General features: G+C 44.0%; 1 protein-coding gene across 7 annotated transcripts in view; it reads left to right on the forward strand.

The window, feature by feature from the left end:
* The window catches only part of LOC118415465 (sodium- and chloride-dependent taurine transporter-like), a 46,425-nt gene extending 35,595 nt beyond the window's left edge, over window positions 1-10,830 (forward strand). For 2 of the 7 annotated variants that reach the window (XM_035820117.1, XM_035820114.1), the window contains exons 4-14: window positions 4,316-4,447; window positions 4,644-4,776; window positions 5,304-5,438; window positions 5,922-6,025; window positions 6,520-6,644; window positions 7,178-7,290; window positions 7,884-8,018; window positions 9,111-9,213; window positions 9,518-9,618; window positions 10,123-10,302; window positions 10,586-10,830. In XM_035820117.1, the coding sequence (XP_035676010.1) occupies window positions 4,316-4,447; window positions 4,644-4,776; window positions 5,304-5,438; window positions 5,922-6,025; window positions 6,520-6,644; window positions 7,178-7,290; window positions 7,884-8,018; window positions 9,111-9,213; window positions 9,518-9,618; window positions 10,123-10,302; window positions 10,586-10,732 (1,408 nt within the window). In that variant the 3' untranslated portion in view covers window positions 10,733-10,830. Of the gene's footprint in view, window positions 1-1,062; window positions 1,279-1,372; window positions 1,621-2,787; window positions 2,920-3,554; window positions 3,700-4,315; window positions 4,448-4,643; window positions 4,777-5,303; window positions 5,439-5,921; window positions 6,026-6,519; window positions 6,645-7,177; window positions 7,291-7,883; window positions 8,019-9,110; window positions 9,214-9,517; window positions 9,619-10,122; window positions 10,303-10,585 lie in introns of those variants that run through there. The other 5 variants (XM_035820112.1, XM_035820113.1, XM_035820118.1 and 2 more) reach the window with 5 other exon arrangements.
* Window positions 10,831-14,178: the final 3,348 nt, after the last annotated feature.

Raw genomic sequence — 14,178 nt, forward strand, 5'->3', positions numbered from 1 at the left:
AGCTACGATGCAAAACCTAGACATCTACATGTATGTAGAACTGGGTGGGTTGATCATTTGCAATCCGTATAGCACAATATCTGATATCTAGCTATATGCACTCTTTTAAATCAGTATGTTCTATGTATACAGTATCATTGCTGTGCGATTGTAATCAATACCAATGTCCATCATACTTGGTGTGCTTCCAAATAAAGAGGGTAAATGAACTTGACAAATGTAAGAAGTTGTATAAATATATTGCCATGATATTCAGCCCATTTAAAACGAGTGTTTATAAATACTACCAGTCAGTTTTTGATCTTGGTACCCGGGAATACTAAACGTGGCGACAACCACTATATACACGAGAGGCGCGCCATGAATGTGGTGACCAAGTGCATGGGGCACAGCAGGAATTTTGGACAGCAAATTCTTTCAGCACTTTGATCATAGCCTTCGTAAAAGCGCCGCCATCTTTGTTTGCACCTTTAAGACGGTCAATGACATTGTTCTGTTACGTTGTTGATCTGAGGAAAATAGAATTGCTAACTACGAGCGGATCTACAACCCCACCTTAAACAGGAAGGGAGGGCTGCACGTAGAACTTTCCAGTACATGGGACCCCGCCTTGCATCACAAAGGACATTAGTTTTTCCTATGGTGTTGTCTGACCATAGGAAACTATGCTTACATGATTTGCATTTGAGTAACTTTGCATATGATCCTAACGAGTTGGTGGTTAAACCAGTTTTTCTAGTTAGCTGTACTTGTATGGAATTGTTCTGCTAGTTCATTCTAGTGACGCTGAAGAAGAGTGATGGATGTCACTCGAAACGTCCGGAAGTAAATATCCGTTTTTTATCCAGTTGTAGAGATTGATTTGTATTTGAAGTATTGCTAACTCTATCTAATGCATTGCTCTGTGCAAGAACAGCCCATTATTGCAGAAAAATACGTTACTACTGCCCATACATAGATTATGCCTTCACTTCAATCCAAAATGGAATTGAAAAAAAACAAACTCAAGGCAAAAATTTACTCTAGCAAACCAAGGAGCTTATAAAATCCAGCGCCCAGTTGGCAAGTTGTCATAAAACATGATCTCAAATAGCCCCTTGACTTCACACCCACGGGATGGGGTCCGATATGGTTCGTGTTGGCAGGATCGCTTAACGGTCGGTTGTTACATGAACTCCAGACTATTCTGAGCACACCAAGGTCGGCTGCTTCCGAACGGCAGGCACCGGTAGCACATCAGTTTCTTACATGAAATTCTTCAAGGTACCGTCTATCAAGGCCCCACCATCTCCAACCAGGACCTACTAGAAGCTAACGAGAAGGCCGTGGCCTGGCTGCAGTACTGGCACGGAACGATATGATAATGATCAAGGTGTTTGGGGACATTTTCTAGCCGCGCGAAAATGGCGGGAAACGAGGAAAGTTACACCGATGGGTTCGACATGACAATGACCAACGACACGACGGCGGTCACCGCAGACGAAAAGCAAGAAGGTTCAGAGCCCGACATGAGGCCGACTTGGGGACACAAGGTGGATTTTATCCTGTCATGTATCGGCTTAGCCGTCGGGTTTGGGAACGTGTGGAGGTTTCCATACCTTTGCTACAGGAACGGAGGAGGTAAGAACACTGCATTGCGGTACACATGACGTGTAATGCGACACGGTAAGATAGTAAAAGGATAGCATGTCACAGTCCATGTTTGAAACATTTACATTATATGGCAATTCATTTTTGCATGTATTCATATATATGCGTGTATGTTTGTGTGTAGCTGTGTGTGCGTGTGTGTGTGGCTGTGTGTGTTTGTGTGTATAAAGCATAATGTTAACTCGAGAAGTCGTGTTAGGGGTTGGCAAAAGGAAGAAACGGTTTATGCTATGCCCCCTAACGGCTATCAGTTAGTACTACAGCGAAACGTCTGATTTTGATACGTCTTGCTCTCTGGTGTAAGGTGTAATTATTTTGCCATTCAGTGATTGTAATCAATCTTGTCTGTCTTGGTGTGCTTCCAAATATGGTAAATACTTGAACGTGAGTAAATAAGCTATAAATGGATTGTCATGATATCCAGTCCATTTAAGACGGGTGTGTATCAACACCTCCAATCTGTTTCTGATCTATGCATGACAAATGTGTTGGAAACGGCCCCATCTGACCCAGTGGCAGTGGGCCACAGCTGTCTGTGCGGCTGCGCAGGATATTCAAATAGAAAACTCATTTCAGCACTTTAGGGTAGCAGAACACAATATTATGTGCGTATCGTAGTTAGTAGTTCGAACACACAAAGCAGTGCGTCGCAGACACAGTACTTGAAAGAGCTGTAATAACTTTGCTTTTATCCCCCCATGCAACAATTGACTCCTCCAAACATATCACAACGGAAACTGATGGACTCTTCCATGATCAAATACATCCTCCACGGCCACTCCCTAGCGCAAAGGCTACCCGCGAACAGTAGTGTCCATGTCATTTGACTTCAACGTAAGCAGGAACTCAAAATTGCAAACTACAACACATTGTTTTGTAAAAATTCCGCCAAATAAATCAATGAATCAGAAAATTACAAATACATAGTACACACAAATACACAATATCCTAATGTAGTAGGTCACCTAACTTCAATAAACTGTTAGACTAAAACATGTATTTACTTGCAAATGTTACCTTTGTGTTTCTTCTGTCGTAGTTTGTACCTCAGACAATCTGTTGGGTAGAGAAATAATTGATCACCCCTCGTTACCTACCTGAGCAGTACAGTCCGTCTCTCCCCTCTCCCCATCCCAGGAGCGTTCCTGATCCCATACTTCATCTGCCTGGTGGCAGGGGGTGTTCCTGTCTTCTTCCTGGAGATCTTCCTGGGCCAGTTCATGAGCCAGGGCGGCATCGGCTGCTGGAAGATATGCCCCATACTCCAGGGTAAGGCTTAGGTCACATTTCAAAACCGGGGCCCCGGCCGGGATATTTTAAGAAACGAAAAGTTAACATGTATATACATATCAGGCCCATGAATCTTATTTTCACATTTTGTGTATTTTGATGTCTTTTTGCTTCGGAAACCTGCCATGCCGGGCCCCGGTTTGGAAATGTGACCTAACCCTAAGGTTGAAAAAAAAAAGGTTAACATATTACGATAAACTTGAAATGTTCCGTTTAAAATGTACTAGCTATTTTTCTTGGCTTAAAGGTGCTAGTAGTTCCAGCCATCGTGTTTATTTCAAATTTTCCCCAGTTTCCTACATCTGGTAGTCTTTCCTATGAGATTAGCTAGGCCATCTGTTGCCCCGTCCCCAACTTAACTACATTTGTAGACAGGAACAGAAAAGGTAGCTCAACGAACAAAGCAAGATAGCATTGCCTTTGTATCAAAGTCGATGCAGGCAGCCATCGTCGAGAACGAAGGGCTGTCAAGAGAGGGAGAGAGGGACGCCATCATCATAATCATCATCATTATCAGTCCCATAACGTTTTAATCAGCAGTAGGGGCAGCACATGAGAGCGTCAGCGCTCTTTAAAATGCACTTTTTTCCCCACATTGTTGCTGTGTGTTTCAGGCATCGGGTTTGCGACCACCGTGATCTGTTTCCTGGGGAACATTTACTACATCATCATCCTGAACTGGGCGGCGTACTTCTTTGGCCGCTCCTTCACTTCTCTGCTGCCCTGGTCACACTGCGATAACCCATGGAACACGGAATAGTGAGGAAAACTCCTTAGAACTTTTAAGCCTATGAAATACAGAATTACAGTAACAGATTACAGTAAGAAACTACTGTTCATCTCTGGTCACACTGCGATAACCCATGGTACACGGAATAGTAAGGAACTGCTGTTAGACTCTTAGTAACCATGTACAAATACCCTTAAGTGACCTTAACACTGCGAGAACCCATATACTTCTATATATATAACCATGAACTTCTGTTTAAGCATAACCTATAAAAAGGGTATTAAGGAACTACACAAATTTTACACTTTGAACCCTTAAACATAACTCCATAATCCATGGACAGTAAAGAACCAGCGTTGGACTTTTTGGACACTATGACAACCCATGAAACACAGAAGGGTAAGACCACATTTTGATTGGTGTCCGGGCATTTAGATAAAGAAAGTCAGGAACAGGATAAGATAAATACTAAGGCCAGACTCTGATCATACCAGAAACTGAGAGAAGCAAGTGATTGACAACCTCGTGTTGACATTCCATATTAGCGGGATTTCTAAAACATTTTAAATAAGATTGATGAGGCTTTAGTGTTTGATAGATATTTAATGCTTTGCTCAAAGTAAATCTGTTTATTTCTACTCCCAGTTGTACGACCAACTTCACCAAGCCAGACACCGGCGGCATGAACATGACCAACGCCACCATGGACGGCAACATGACAGCCTTCAACACCACCAACACAACCTTACAGATCTCTCCTGTGGTCGAGTTCTGGGAGTGAGTTTTGGAACAACTTATTAGTAGAACTATATCCGGCTAAGACATCCAGTCGTCTGTTCCTTTATTTAAGATAACAATTGCGACGTGTTGTTTCTCTCAGCGCTTTATATCAATGGATATAAAAGTTTAACTTAATATAATCGTATAGCCTGTCCCTTTTTCTATATGAAGGGTCCATCTTGTGTTCCTACAGGAACAAAGTACTGAACATGTCTGAGGGAGTGGGTGAGCTTGGGGAGGTGCAGTGGGACCTAGCCGTGTGTCTGCTCTGTGTCTGGATCGTGGTCTACTTCTGTGTCTTTAAGGGGGTCAAGTCCACGGGCAAGGTAGGGTCACGGTCTGCTTCCATAAAGCTCACATCTTTAAAGGTGAGTGGCCGATTACTTAGAAAATGATTAGTGACCCTACTTCTGGACCGGAAGGTCTGGAGTTCCAATCCCGGATGCTATATGTTACTGATCACCTGATCATGACTTGCTAGCTTCGACTGTAAAAATGCATAAGAGGACGTACCTCTACCCAAAAGGAGCATTCAAACAACTATCCGTAACAATGATTTGTATTTGAATGGACCGTAGCTTATACATATTCTGTGGGCTACACACACATAACAAAGGTTATCTTGTGTTTGACGGGCTCAAAAGACCAGTAGATACCCGAAAACACTTTATGTATGATTCACTGATATGTAAATAGATGCCTCCATCAGTGCGTGGGGGGATCACAAGGTTGGGATTCGGCGTGACCAACAGCTTACAGTTCCTCTACCCTATATTCTCTTCCCCAGTGTGGCATCCATACACGTCCGACAACTGAACTAATCTACCTCTCCTCCCGTATGCCCTCTGCCCAGGTGGTGTACTTCACCGCTACCTTCCCCTACGTGATGCTGACTGTCCTGCTGATCCGGGGTGTGACGCTAGAGGGCGCTGCAGACGGGCTCTTCTTCTACCTGAACCCAGACTGGGAGAGACTGAAGGACCACAAGGTGGGTAACAAAAAAAAAAAACTAACAAACAAACAAACAAACAAACTCACATGTATTCTCACACTTGTCTCCTCACCTGCCTCTTTAGGACCATTGTACAGTTTTATTGTTTCACAGTGTAGAGAGGTGGGTAGACAATACGAAGTACTCTTAGACAGAACAATTGCACAGTTTAGGGGTTTACCACAAAGGCAAGTACTTTTAGCACATGGACAAAACCGCCGTAAAGTTTAGGGGATGGTACGTTACACGAAGTATTTAAAGCAGTATGGACAGAACCACTGTAAAGTAAGGGCTGAATATGCTAGACGCAGTACTTTACGCACTATGGACAGTAACATTGTACAGGCAGGAGTAGTGGATAGGTACATATATAAGAATTAGTTTATTATGTACTCTGTGCATGACCTTAGAATTAATGTCAGATATTACAGCTTTCCAGGGCCTAATTTACGGCTTAAAGTAATGACATTTGTTTCGCAGGTTTGGATCGACGCAGGGACCCAGATTTTCTACTCCTTTGCCATCGGCTGGGGCTGTATGCCGGCTCTGGGCAGCTACAACAAGTTCCACAACGACTCCTACAAGTAGGTGGCTTCTGGGAATCATTTCTTAGAACTTCCTGCAAAATTATTGTTGAAGAGAAAATGAGCAGTTGGATCAACTTAATATACCAAAGAAACTTCTATTCCAAAAGGGGAATGGCAGTAAGACTGCAACTCCTTCTGGTAGAAAGCAACTTGGACAACGTACTCTCAACCACTAGACCATATGTATGGTGTATATGAACAAATTCATGAGTCTTGACTAGGGCTGGGTACAGGTATAGTGTACCGGTACAAAACCGTTTTTTCTTATTGAACCGGTCCGAAAAAAAAACGGACCTGAAAAAATCAGTCGGATGTTGGACCTACTAGAAAATGAACTGGTTACCTGGTCAGGCATTCACACGTTTTGGCGCTTACCAGTCGAAGAAAAAACAATTGATATGTTTTCCCCATTTGTCTCTTCATGTCTTTCTCTGTCTTTCTCTCTCTCTCTCTCTCTGAAAGTCACTAATGTAAATTTTCCCCATCTGTAGACAATGTTTCCTGATTGCAGCAGTGAACTGTTTCACCAGTCTGTACTCCGGCCTGGTGGTGTTCTCCGTGCTCGGGTTCATGGCCAAGGAGCAGGGGCTGGACATCAAGGATGTGGCCGCTTCAGGTATTGTTCTTTAATTTGTACTCCAATAACTGGGTCAATATCTCACTGGTGGTACTGTAAATTACTAGGGCCTGCCGGGTCAGACATGTCGTAAGAATTTCCATTTCATTTTCGTTGACGTAAAGTTAGCAGCCCCGTGTGTGATGGTGTTCTCTGTTCTCGGCTTCATGGCCAAGGAACAGGGGCTGAACATCAAGGACGTGGCGGCCTCAGGTATTGGAAATCATTTTATGTTCGCATTTGGAGAATAAGTAGATGTTTGGGCTTGCAGTTGAAAGCTACTGTACATTGACACGGCATTCTCCAGGGCAGAGCTACAGAATATACATTACAGGGGCTCTAATAAACAGGACTGGGGTTTCCATTTTTGTGAACGTGGCCTCTGAAAAACTGTCAGCCAAACAGAGAATCATCTAAATGTTTTCGTTGGCCCATCCTGACAGCCATAGAGAGTCCGCGCCTACAAAAGTGGAGACTAGGCCATAAAAGCATTTCTAGTATGGACTAGTAAAGCAAACCTTACCTTTCCCTAGGGCCGGGCCTGGTGTTCATCGCGTACCCGCGAGCGCTGTCCCTGATGCCGCTCGCCCCGCTGTGGTCCTGTCTCTTCTTCTTCATGATCATCCTGGTCGGGCTGGACAGTCAGGTGAGGGGTACTTCATAAAACATCTTACCACTTCCCCGTGTGGGCCCTCAGGGGCCGTCAGTGGAGAGCATTATTCCTGGAAGATACCGTCCTTCTCATAAGTCTGTTATTTCACAAAACAATGGTATGGAACACTTGCCTGGGTACCGTACGGAAAATAGTTCACTCCGGCGTTCATTATATACTATAAACAGTCGCTTTTAGCTCATTATACACTATATATATGGCTTCTCTGCTGTTGGATAGCACAAGCGAATATAGGAGCAAACCACTATCCGGATGGTACTCAGGCTAATGAAACACATGTGATAAATAAAATTTATGATTTCAAGAATGACATTTCAAAGTCGCTTCCCTTTCAGTGGGTGGTGGTACCATGACCACATCAATAGAATGGTTGGTTGTCAGGTATACAAACCTTAAGCCTATCAACATTGTGGGGTCAACATGAATCAGTAATACATTGGAAATGCATTTTCGCGCGGTGTCATAGTCACCCAGAAAGAAAACAAACAATGCGTAGATTAACAGATTGACAGTATTTCAACAGCAGCATTTATTTCTTTCACTGCTCCTTCTATTCTGCACTGCAGTTCGTGGGTGTGGAGGGTGTTGTAACTGCTGTGGTGGACATGATTCCATACCTGCGCCGTGGCTACAACCGCGAGCTCTTCATCGCCGGGATGTGCGTCTTCAACTTCCTGCTGGGACTCACCATGGTCACTAATGTACGTACCAAATCTAGAGACAGCTAAAAATTACTCAGATTTCAGTTTCCTTTCCATCCCTCCAGTCTTACCTTACCTTAGATTCTTCAACAGTTCATGTTGTATCGGTTGTCAAATATCATTTTAAATTTGTGTTGCGACTTCCACCTCTCTCATTGTATTTACTTTCCTTTGTGTTGGTCCAACGTAATGGTCCATGGTCACCAATGTAACTGGAAGTAGAAAGAATTCTATTTGTTAGTTCTCGGAAATAAAGTGAAAGATGTGACACTGTCGGAAAGGTTCAACTATCCTCAAAGTCAAAAGAAATTGGACTCAAAGGAATTTTCCACTGAGTCACTCAATCTTCTTCAGCTCTCTAACCCAATCCCTTTGACACGTGACTTGCACGAGTGACGTCAGGAATGGGTCAAAAGCTGTTGGAAGTCTAGCCCATCCCGGTTCAGAAAGTCTAAGGGCCATTTCTAGTTTTCAGCATACATAAGTTTTTCAGTAAGTGGATATACATGTAGCCTGGTCGACGTCTTTCTCCCGGATGCCTTGTCCTCTTGCTTCATTTTACCATAGTCAGAGAATAAAGAAAATGAATTGGTGTCGCCTTACAATTAGTTTTCATTACTACATTAAAATCAAATTGCTTCTAGTTATTGTATCTGCATCTGTATCTATATAGCCAGTATAACCACCCTTCAGCGTAACATACTAGCTTCTCAGGCACGCGGCGCGGCAGCAGCTGGTTATATTACACAAATCGACCTGTCACACCTAACCTTATAGCACATCTATCTGTAAATGTTCTTTAAAACTATCCAGCAAAGATGCCCCTACTGACCTTGGTGATAACAAATTCCACTCTACGATAGTTCTGGGAAAATACGAATTTTTGAACACATCAATCCTAGGTTGGTAACTCTGGCACTTGGAGGTGTGAGAGACTATGACTATTCCTTGTTCTTGTTTGAGCTGGTAAGGGGAGGGGAGGTGGCCCCCAAATGTTTAAGTTCAAGTATTGGTATTCCGTGCGAGACTGAGTAATCAAATTGATATGACCTCGGGAATATCCTTTACCAGTAACCCTTTGTTTTTGCCCAGGGAGGAATCTACGTCTTCAAACTCTTCGAATACTACTCTGCCAGCGGGATATCCCTTCTCTTCATGGCGTTCTCCGAGTGTGTGGCCATCGCCTGGATCTTTGGTGGGTAAAACAGGGGATCTTTTTATTAAAAGTTGAACGTGAGTCAACAAAGTTCAGAACTGTTTCCGCCTGTATTCCTTAACATCGCAAACGCCTAACTTTATTTTACGTTTTGACACTGCAAAAAGTACTCTCTGTTTAGAATTCTATTCTATTATGACAGTGGCAGAAGTATTCCTCCAATGACAATGTAATTGATTCTTTGGGGGCCATTTTGAAGCAATGTACTATCGGCTTCGTTATTTGAAGCAATCTACTAGTGAGATGTAAACAACCATTCGATCTGTAACCATCCCCGCTTCAGGAGCGAACCGCTTCTATGATAGTATTGAACTGATGATCGGCTACAGGCCCCTGGTCTGGTTTAAAATCTGCTGGACAGTTCTCACTCCCCTCATCACTGTGGTAAGTATTACTGCATTGCTTATCAGTTATTTATTCCATGAAAGCTTTTCAAAAATGGAAATCTGCTCTTTCTTTGTTAGATGGAAAGCGGTGATTATGTACATAATAGAAAATAAACCAAGCAACCGGATAGACTCAGCTGTATGCTTGAAAAATAAAATGAAGTACATGCCCTTGGTAAATCAAAACAGATCATGATCGATGACTTAACGTACATACAACAACAACAGCAAGCAACTAGAAAATGATCTAGGCAGATGAAATAAAAGTACTAGGCAGATATGTCAGATTGGGCACCCACTAACTTTCATCAGTGACTGAGTATGACTGCGGTTTAGAGTTATGAAGATGAAGAAAGACGACGTATGTCATCTGAAACTTCTGGCTCATAGGAGAATTTATGTAGCATTTTAAAAATCTATTTTGTATTGACTATTGTTTTACTTGGATGACTTACCTGTAACGACGTGACGTAACCTACGGTCCAATTTTCTCACGCTTTAGGGCATCGTCCTGTTCATGTGCGTGACGTGGTCTCCCATGGAGTTTCAGCACTTCACGGGGACCTACTACTTCCCCAGCTGGGCGGAGGGTATCGGGTGGGTCATGATGGCGATGGCCATCATCTGTGTACCCGTCACAGCCGTGGTAAAGATGTGGCAGGCCAAGGGGACATTACAGGAGGTGAGGTTTGATTTGGTTTGGTTTGATACAGATCTCCATGAGTGACTGATATGTCACTATTCTACCTGGAGTCCGGGTTAAGGATTTGCACCATTGCAGATCGCACACCGCACCATCGCACGTGTCGTGGGTTCACATATAAACCATACTTTGTACCTTGTACAAATGTTGTGCAATAAAGTTATAATTATAAGCGAGGCTCGGGCGATTGCCGCAGAATCGTCGTCCGATTGATTTTCGCCAAATGTGACAGGGGTATAACGAAACCGCTCTGTTCCCGCAGCGCTGGCGAGAGGTGACAACACCCCAGCTTCAGTATCACCAGCTGAGAGACAAGGACAGGCTGGCGCGGGGACTCAGATTCGACTCCGAGCCCTCTACACCCCCTCCCCCGTACTCCAGCCTTCAGCAGAATGATACAGAGCTGTAGTCGGGGGAACCCAGCTTCGACTCCGACCCCTCCTCACCCCCTCACCCGTACTCCAGCCTTCAACAGCACGATTCAGAGCTGTAGTCGGGGGAACCCAGCTTCGACTCCGAGCCCTCCACACTCCCAACCCCGTACTCCAGTCATGAGCAGCACGATACAGAGCTGTAGACGCGGGGACTCAGCATCGACTCCGACCCCTCCTCACCCCCTCCCTCGTACTCCAGCCTTCAACAGCACGATACAGAGCTGTAGGCGCGGAGACTCAGCTTCGACTCCGACCCCTCCTCACCCCCGCCCCCGTACTCCAGCCTTCAGCAGAATGATACAGAGCTGTAGTCGGGGGGACTCAGATTCGACCCCTCCTCACCCCCTCCCCCGTACTCCAGCCTTCAGCAGTACGATGCAGACCTGTAGTCGGGGGGACTCAGCTTCGACTCCGACCACTCCACACCCCCTCCCCCGTACTCCAGCCTTCAACAGCATGATACAGAGCTGTAGACTGTAGCTTAGTCTAGAAAAAAAGGGCGAAAGCCCTATCTTCAGAACTTCTATGTCAAGAAAAACAAAAGAACGAGGAAAGGTCTATGTTATGACACTCCTGTCTTCGGAACTCCTACGTTATTTCATAGTAACACATATTGACAAGACAAGGTGATGGCATACTCAAGTCATTACATTTTCGTATTTGGTAAGTCGTACTGCATTGTGTTCATGCCGTCACCCACACGAAGACAATGCACGAGTACATAAATAATACAAGTATAAAAAACATAGCAAATTCACAAATATGAACATATATCACTGAAGCTGGGCTACGTTGTCTCCATGGCTCTTGGATTTGACAGAGCGCTCAACAGATTTCATAGGAAAAAACAACAACAATCATTTCAAGAACTGTGCGTTTTGTTGTCTTTTTTGTCATATTGTTCGTTTTGCATGATTATTCCAGCAGTGCCATTAGTCAATATTAACACAAATTTGATTTAGAAATTTGTGATTTGTGAACCTGAAAAGAAGCCATCCATTGGTTAAAATATTCATCTATAAAATACCCTTTTTGCCACGGCTCCAGCAAGTAAAAATCACATGAATAACATCATGTTACGTCATGATGACGTCAAATTCGTTTCGATTACCTAATTCTAAGTGTGCATCATTCTCTGGAAATTTGGTCGTCTTACAATAAGCAGGTTAGGAGTTACAAGGCACGGGCCTCAAATGCCCGGTCTGAATAGGGTTAAAAGGGCAAATGCCCCAGGATGCGCCCAATCAGTGTGTTGACGATGATGATATCAGTTGGTCTGCCCGGGTTTACGATGTATTGCATTGTTTGCAATTTCAATAAATCTCAATCTAGTTAGTTACACAACTCTATACCAGTCAAACTAGTCTGACTGGTATTGAGTTATATCACTGGTATAGAGCTATTATATAAGTCCATAGCAGTCTGAGACTAGTCTCCGGTGACCCGGCCACATGCTGTGTCGACCATGCCCATATGTGCATGAATACGAGAGCCGTTTAGTCGTACTAAAGTCAGTGTATTTCAGGCCTTGACCTGGATCTGGCACAAACGCAGGTGAGTAAAACTGCTTTGCTCGGGTTTCAGTGAACCCGAAAGGTGACTATTCGACAATGCATAGGATCGACTATCTGTGGGTGTACTTCCGAGATGTTAGTATTTAGTTTGGTTGGAAATTCGCTTCTTTATTCTCATGGCCACAAAATACTACAGTAGTAAATAAAACCGGTGTCACAAATGATCGCTCGACGAGTTTTCGAGCTCAAAAGTACAATTTCGGCCGCAAAACGAAGACTTAGGGATCGCCCAATTGTGACAGGTCAGCAAGCTACGTCTAAAGTAACGATGATTGATGATAAGATGTACAGGCCAAAAGTAAACAAGCTCGATTCTCGGGCAATTTTGAAATTCGGCGACCTGATGGCAACCAGCAAATAAGTTTATCGAGTGACGGAGAATAAGTCACTAAACAATTATTGTTGAGCACCAATCACAAATATTTGGTTTACTCGATATGGCAATAGTACACCCCGTCAAATATAAAACATTCAAACTATTCCGACCTGTAAGCAACATCCGTCGTTTCTTTTTCTCATTCCCATCTGGTGCTTCTTTGCGACCATGAAAGGTACAGCATGATGGAGGTAGAACAGGAAGATACGCAGGAGAACAGCTTGATGGAGGAAGAGGGGGAGGAGAAGTACGAAGTAATGAAGGAAGAGGAGGATGGGGTGCAGCAGGAGAACAAAAAGCGGCCGACCTGGGGCACCGCCGCGGACGGCGTTCTGGTGTTGGTCGGCGCCACGGTGGGACTGGGAAATTTTTGGCGGTTTCCCTACGTGTGCTACCGGAACGGTGGAGGTAAGAGCGCGATCATATATGTCGTGCGATCGTCATACGATTTTGATGCCATAAAATTTTCAAGCAGGCTGCGACAGAACCAACCATCGACATGGATTCAAGACAGGCTTTTGTGTTGCAAGACAGCTGCATTTTGAAGGAAACTTGCATGGCTGTCAAAAAACGCAAGTTAGCAATCGTACGACGACCGCACGACCTTCGTGACCGTGGCTTAATCCCTAGAAAAAAAATTATGTGTTCCGGTTACCCAACTGTCTCTAGCAAAATCCTGTTGCCCCGATCCTTTTTCTTTAGTCGGCCGCTTGCAAAGGGTGTAAAATTTTCGACCTTACGTCTAGATCGGTCTTCCTGTAGTTCACTCTCTGTTAACAGTTTGGAGCTTTGAAAAGTTAATCTTTTAGCTGTAAAATTGCAATATGACGATGAAAATAGCAGTGCCTAATACATTAGGTTTTACATTGCATTTGTTGGTTAAAATTAAAGAAAAAAGAATACATTCCTGAGATTTGTATCTCGCGATCTAATTGAACAAAAATCCTGCCAGAAGTACAGAACAACACTTTATTTTCACAAATTGATTGATTAGAATGTGCACTCCTGCTTAGATGTACTTAACTACAGGTAAAAGTAGTACCATAACATTTTTCACGTCGTAGGGGCATTGCCTTGTTATCTAGACTACTATGTGTCTGCTAGTGCACTGTATTTCTCTTTCCTTCCACCACATTTACGTCCCCAACCGAAGTCATGTACTCATTTTACATCTGGGTGAAGTGAGGAAAGTCGTGTAACGTCACCGCACATGGCCAAGGACACCATTTACAGCCAGGAATGCTGGGAATCGAACTCTTAATCTGTCGACATCGGGTCCGACAGCCTAGCCACAAGGACAAGCTGACGCGGGGACTTATTAGCTTCGACTCCGACCACTCAAGACCCCTTCACCCGCACTCCAGCTATCAGCGTCACGATGCCTAGCTGTAGGCTGCTCCATCTTCTAAGGCTTAGGTCCCAAATGCGCTCATTTCACAGCCAACTTGCGGCTCGAAAGCCGAGATATCAG

The sequence above is a fragment of the Branchiostoma floridae genome, chromosome 5, assembly GCF_000003815.2.
Source record: "Branchiostoma floridae strain S238N-H82 chromosome 5, Bfl_VNyyK, whole genome shotgun sequence".
Lineage (NCBI taxonomy): Eukaryota > Metazoa > Chordata > Leptocardii > Amphioxiformes > Branchiostomatidae > Branchiostoma > Branchiostoma floridae.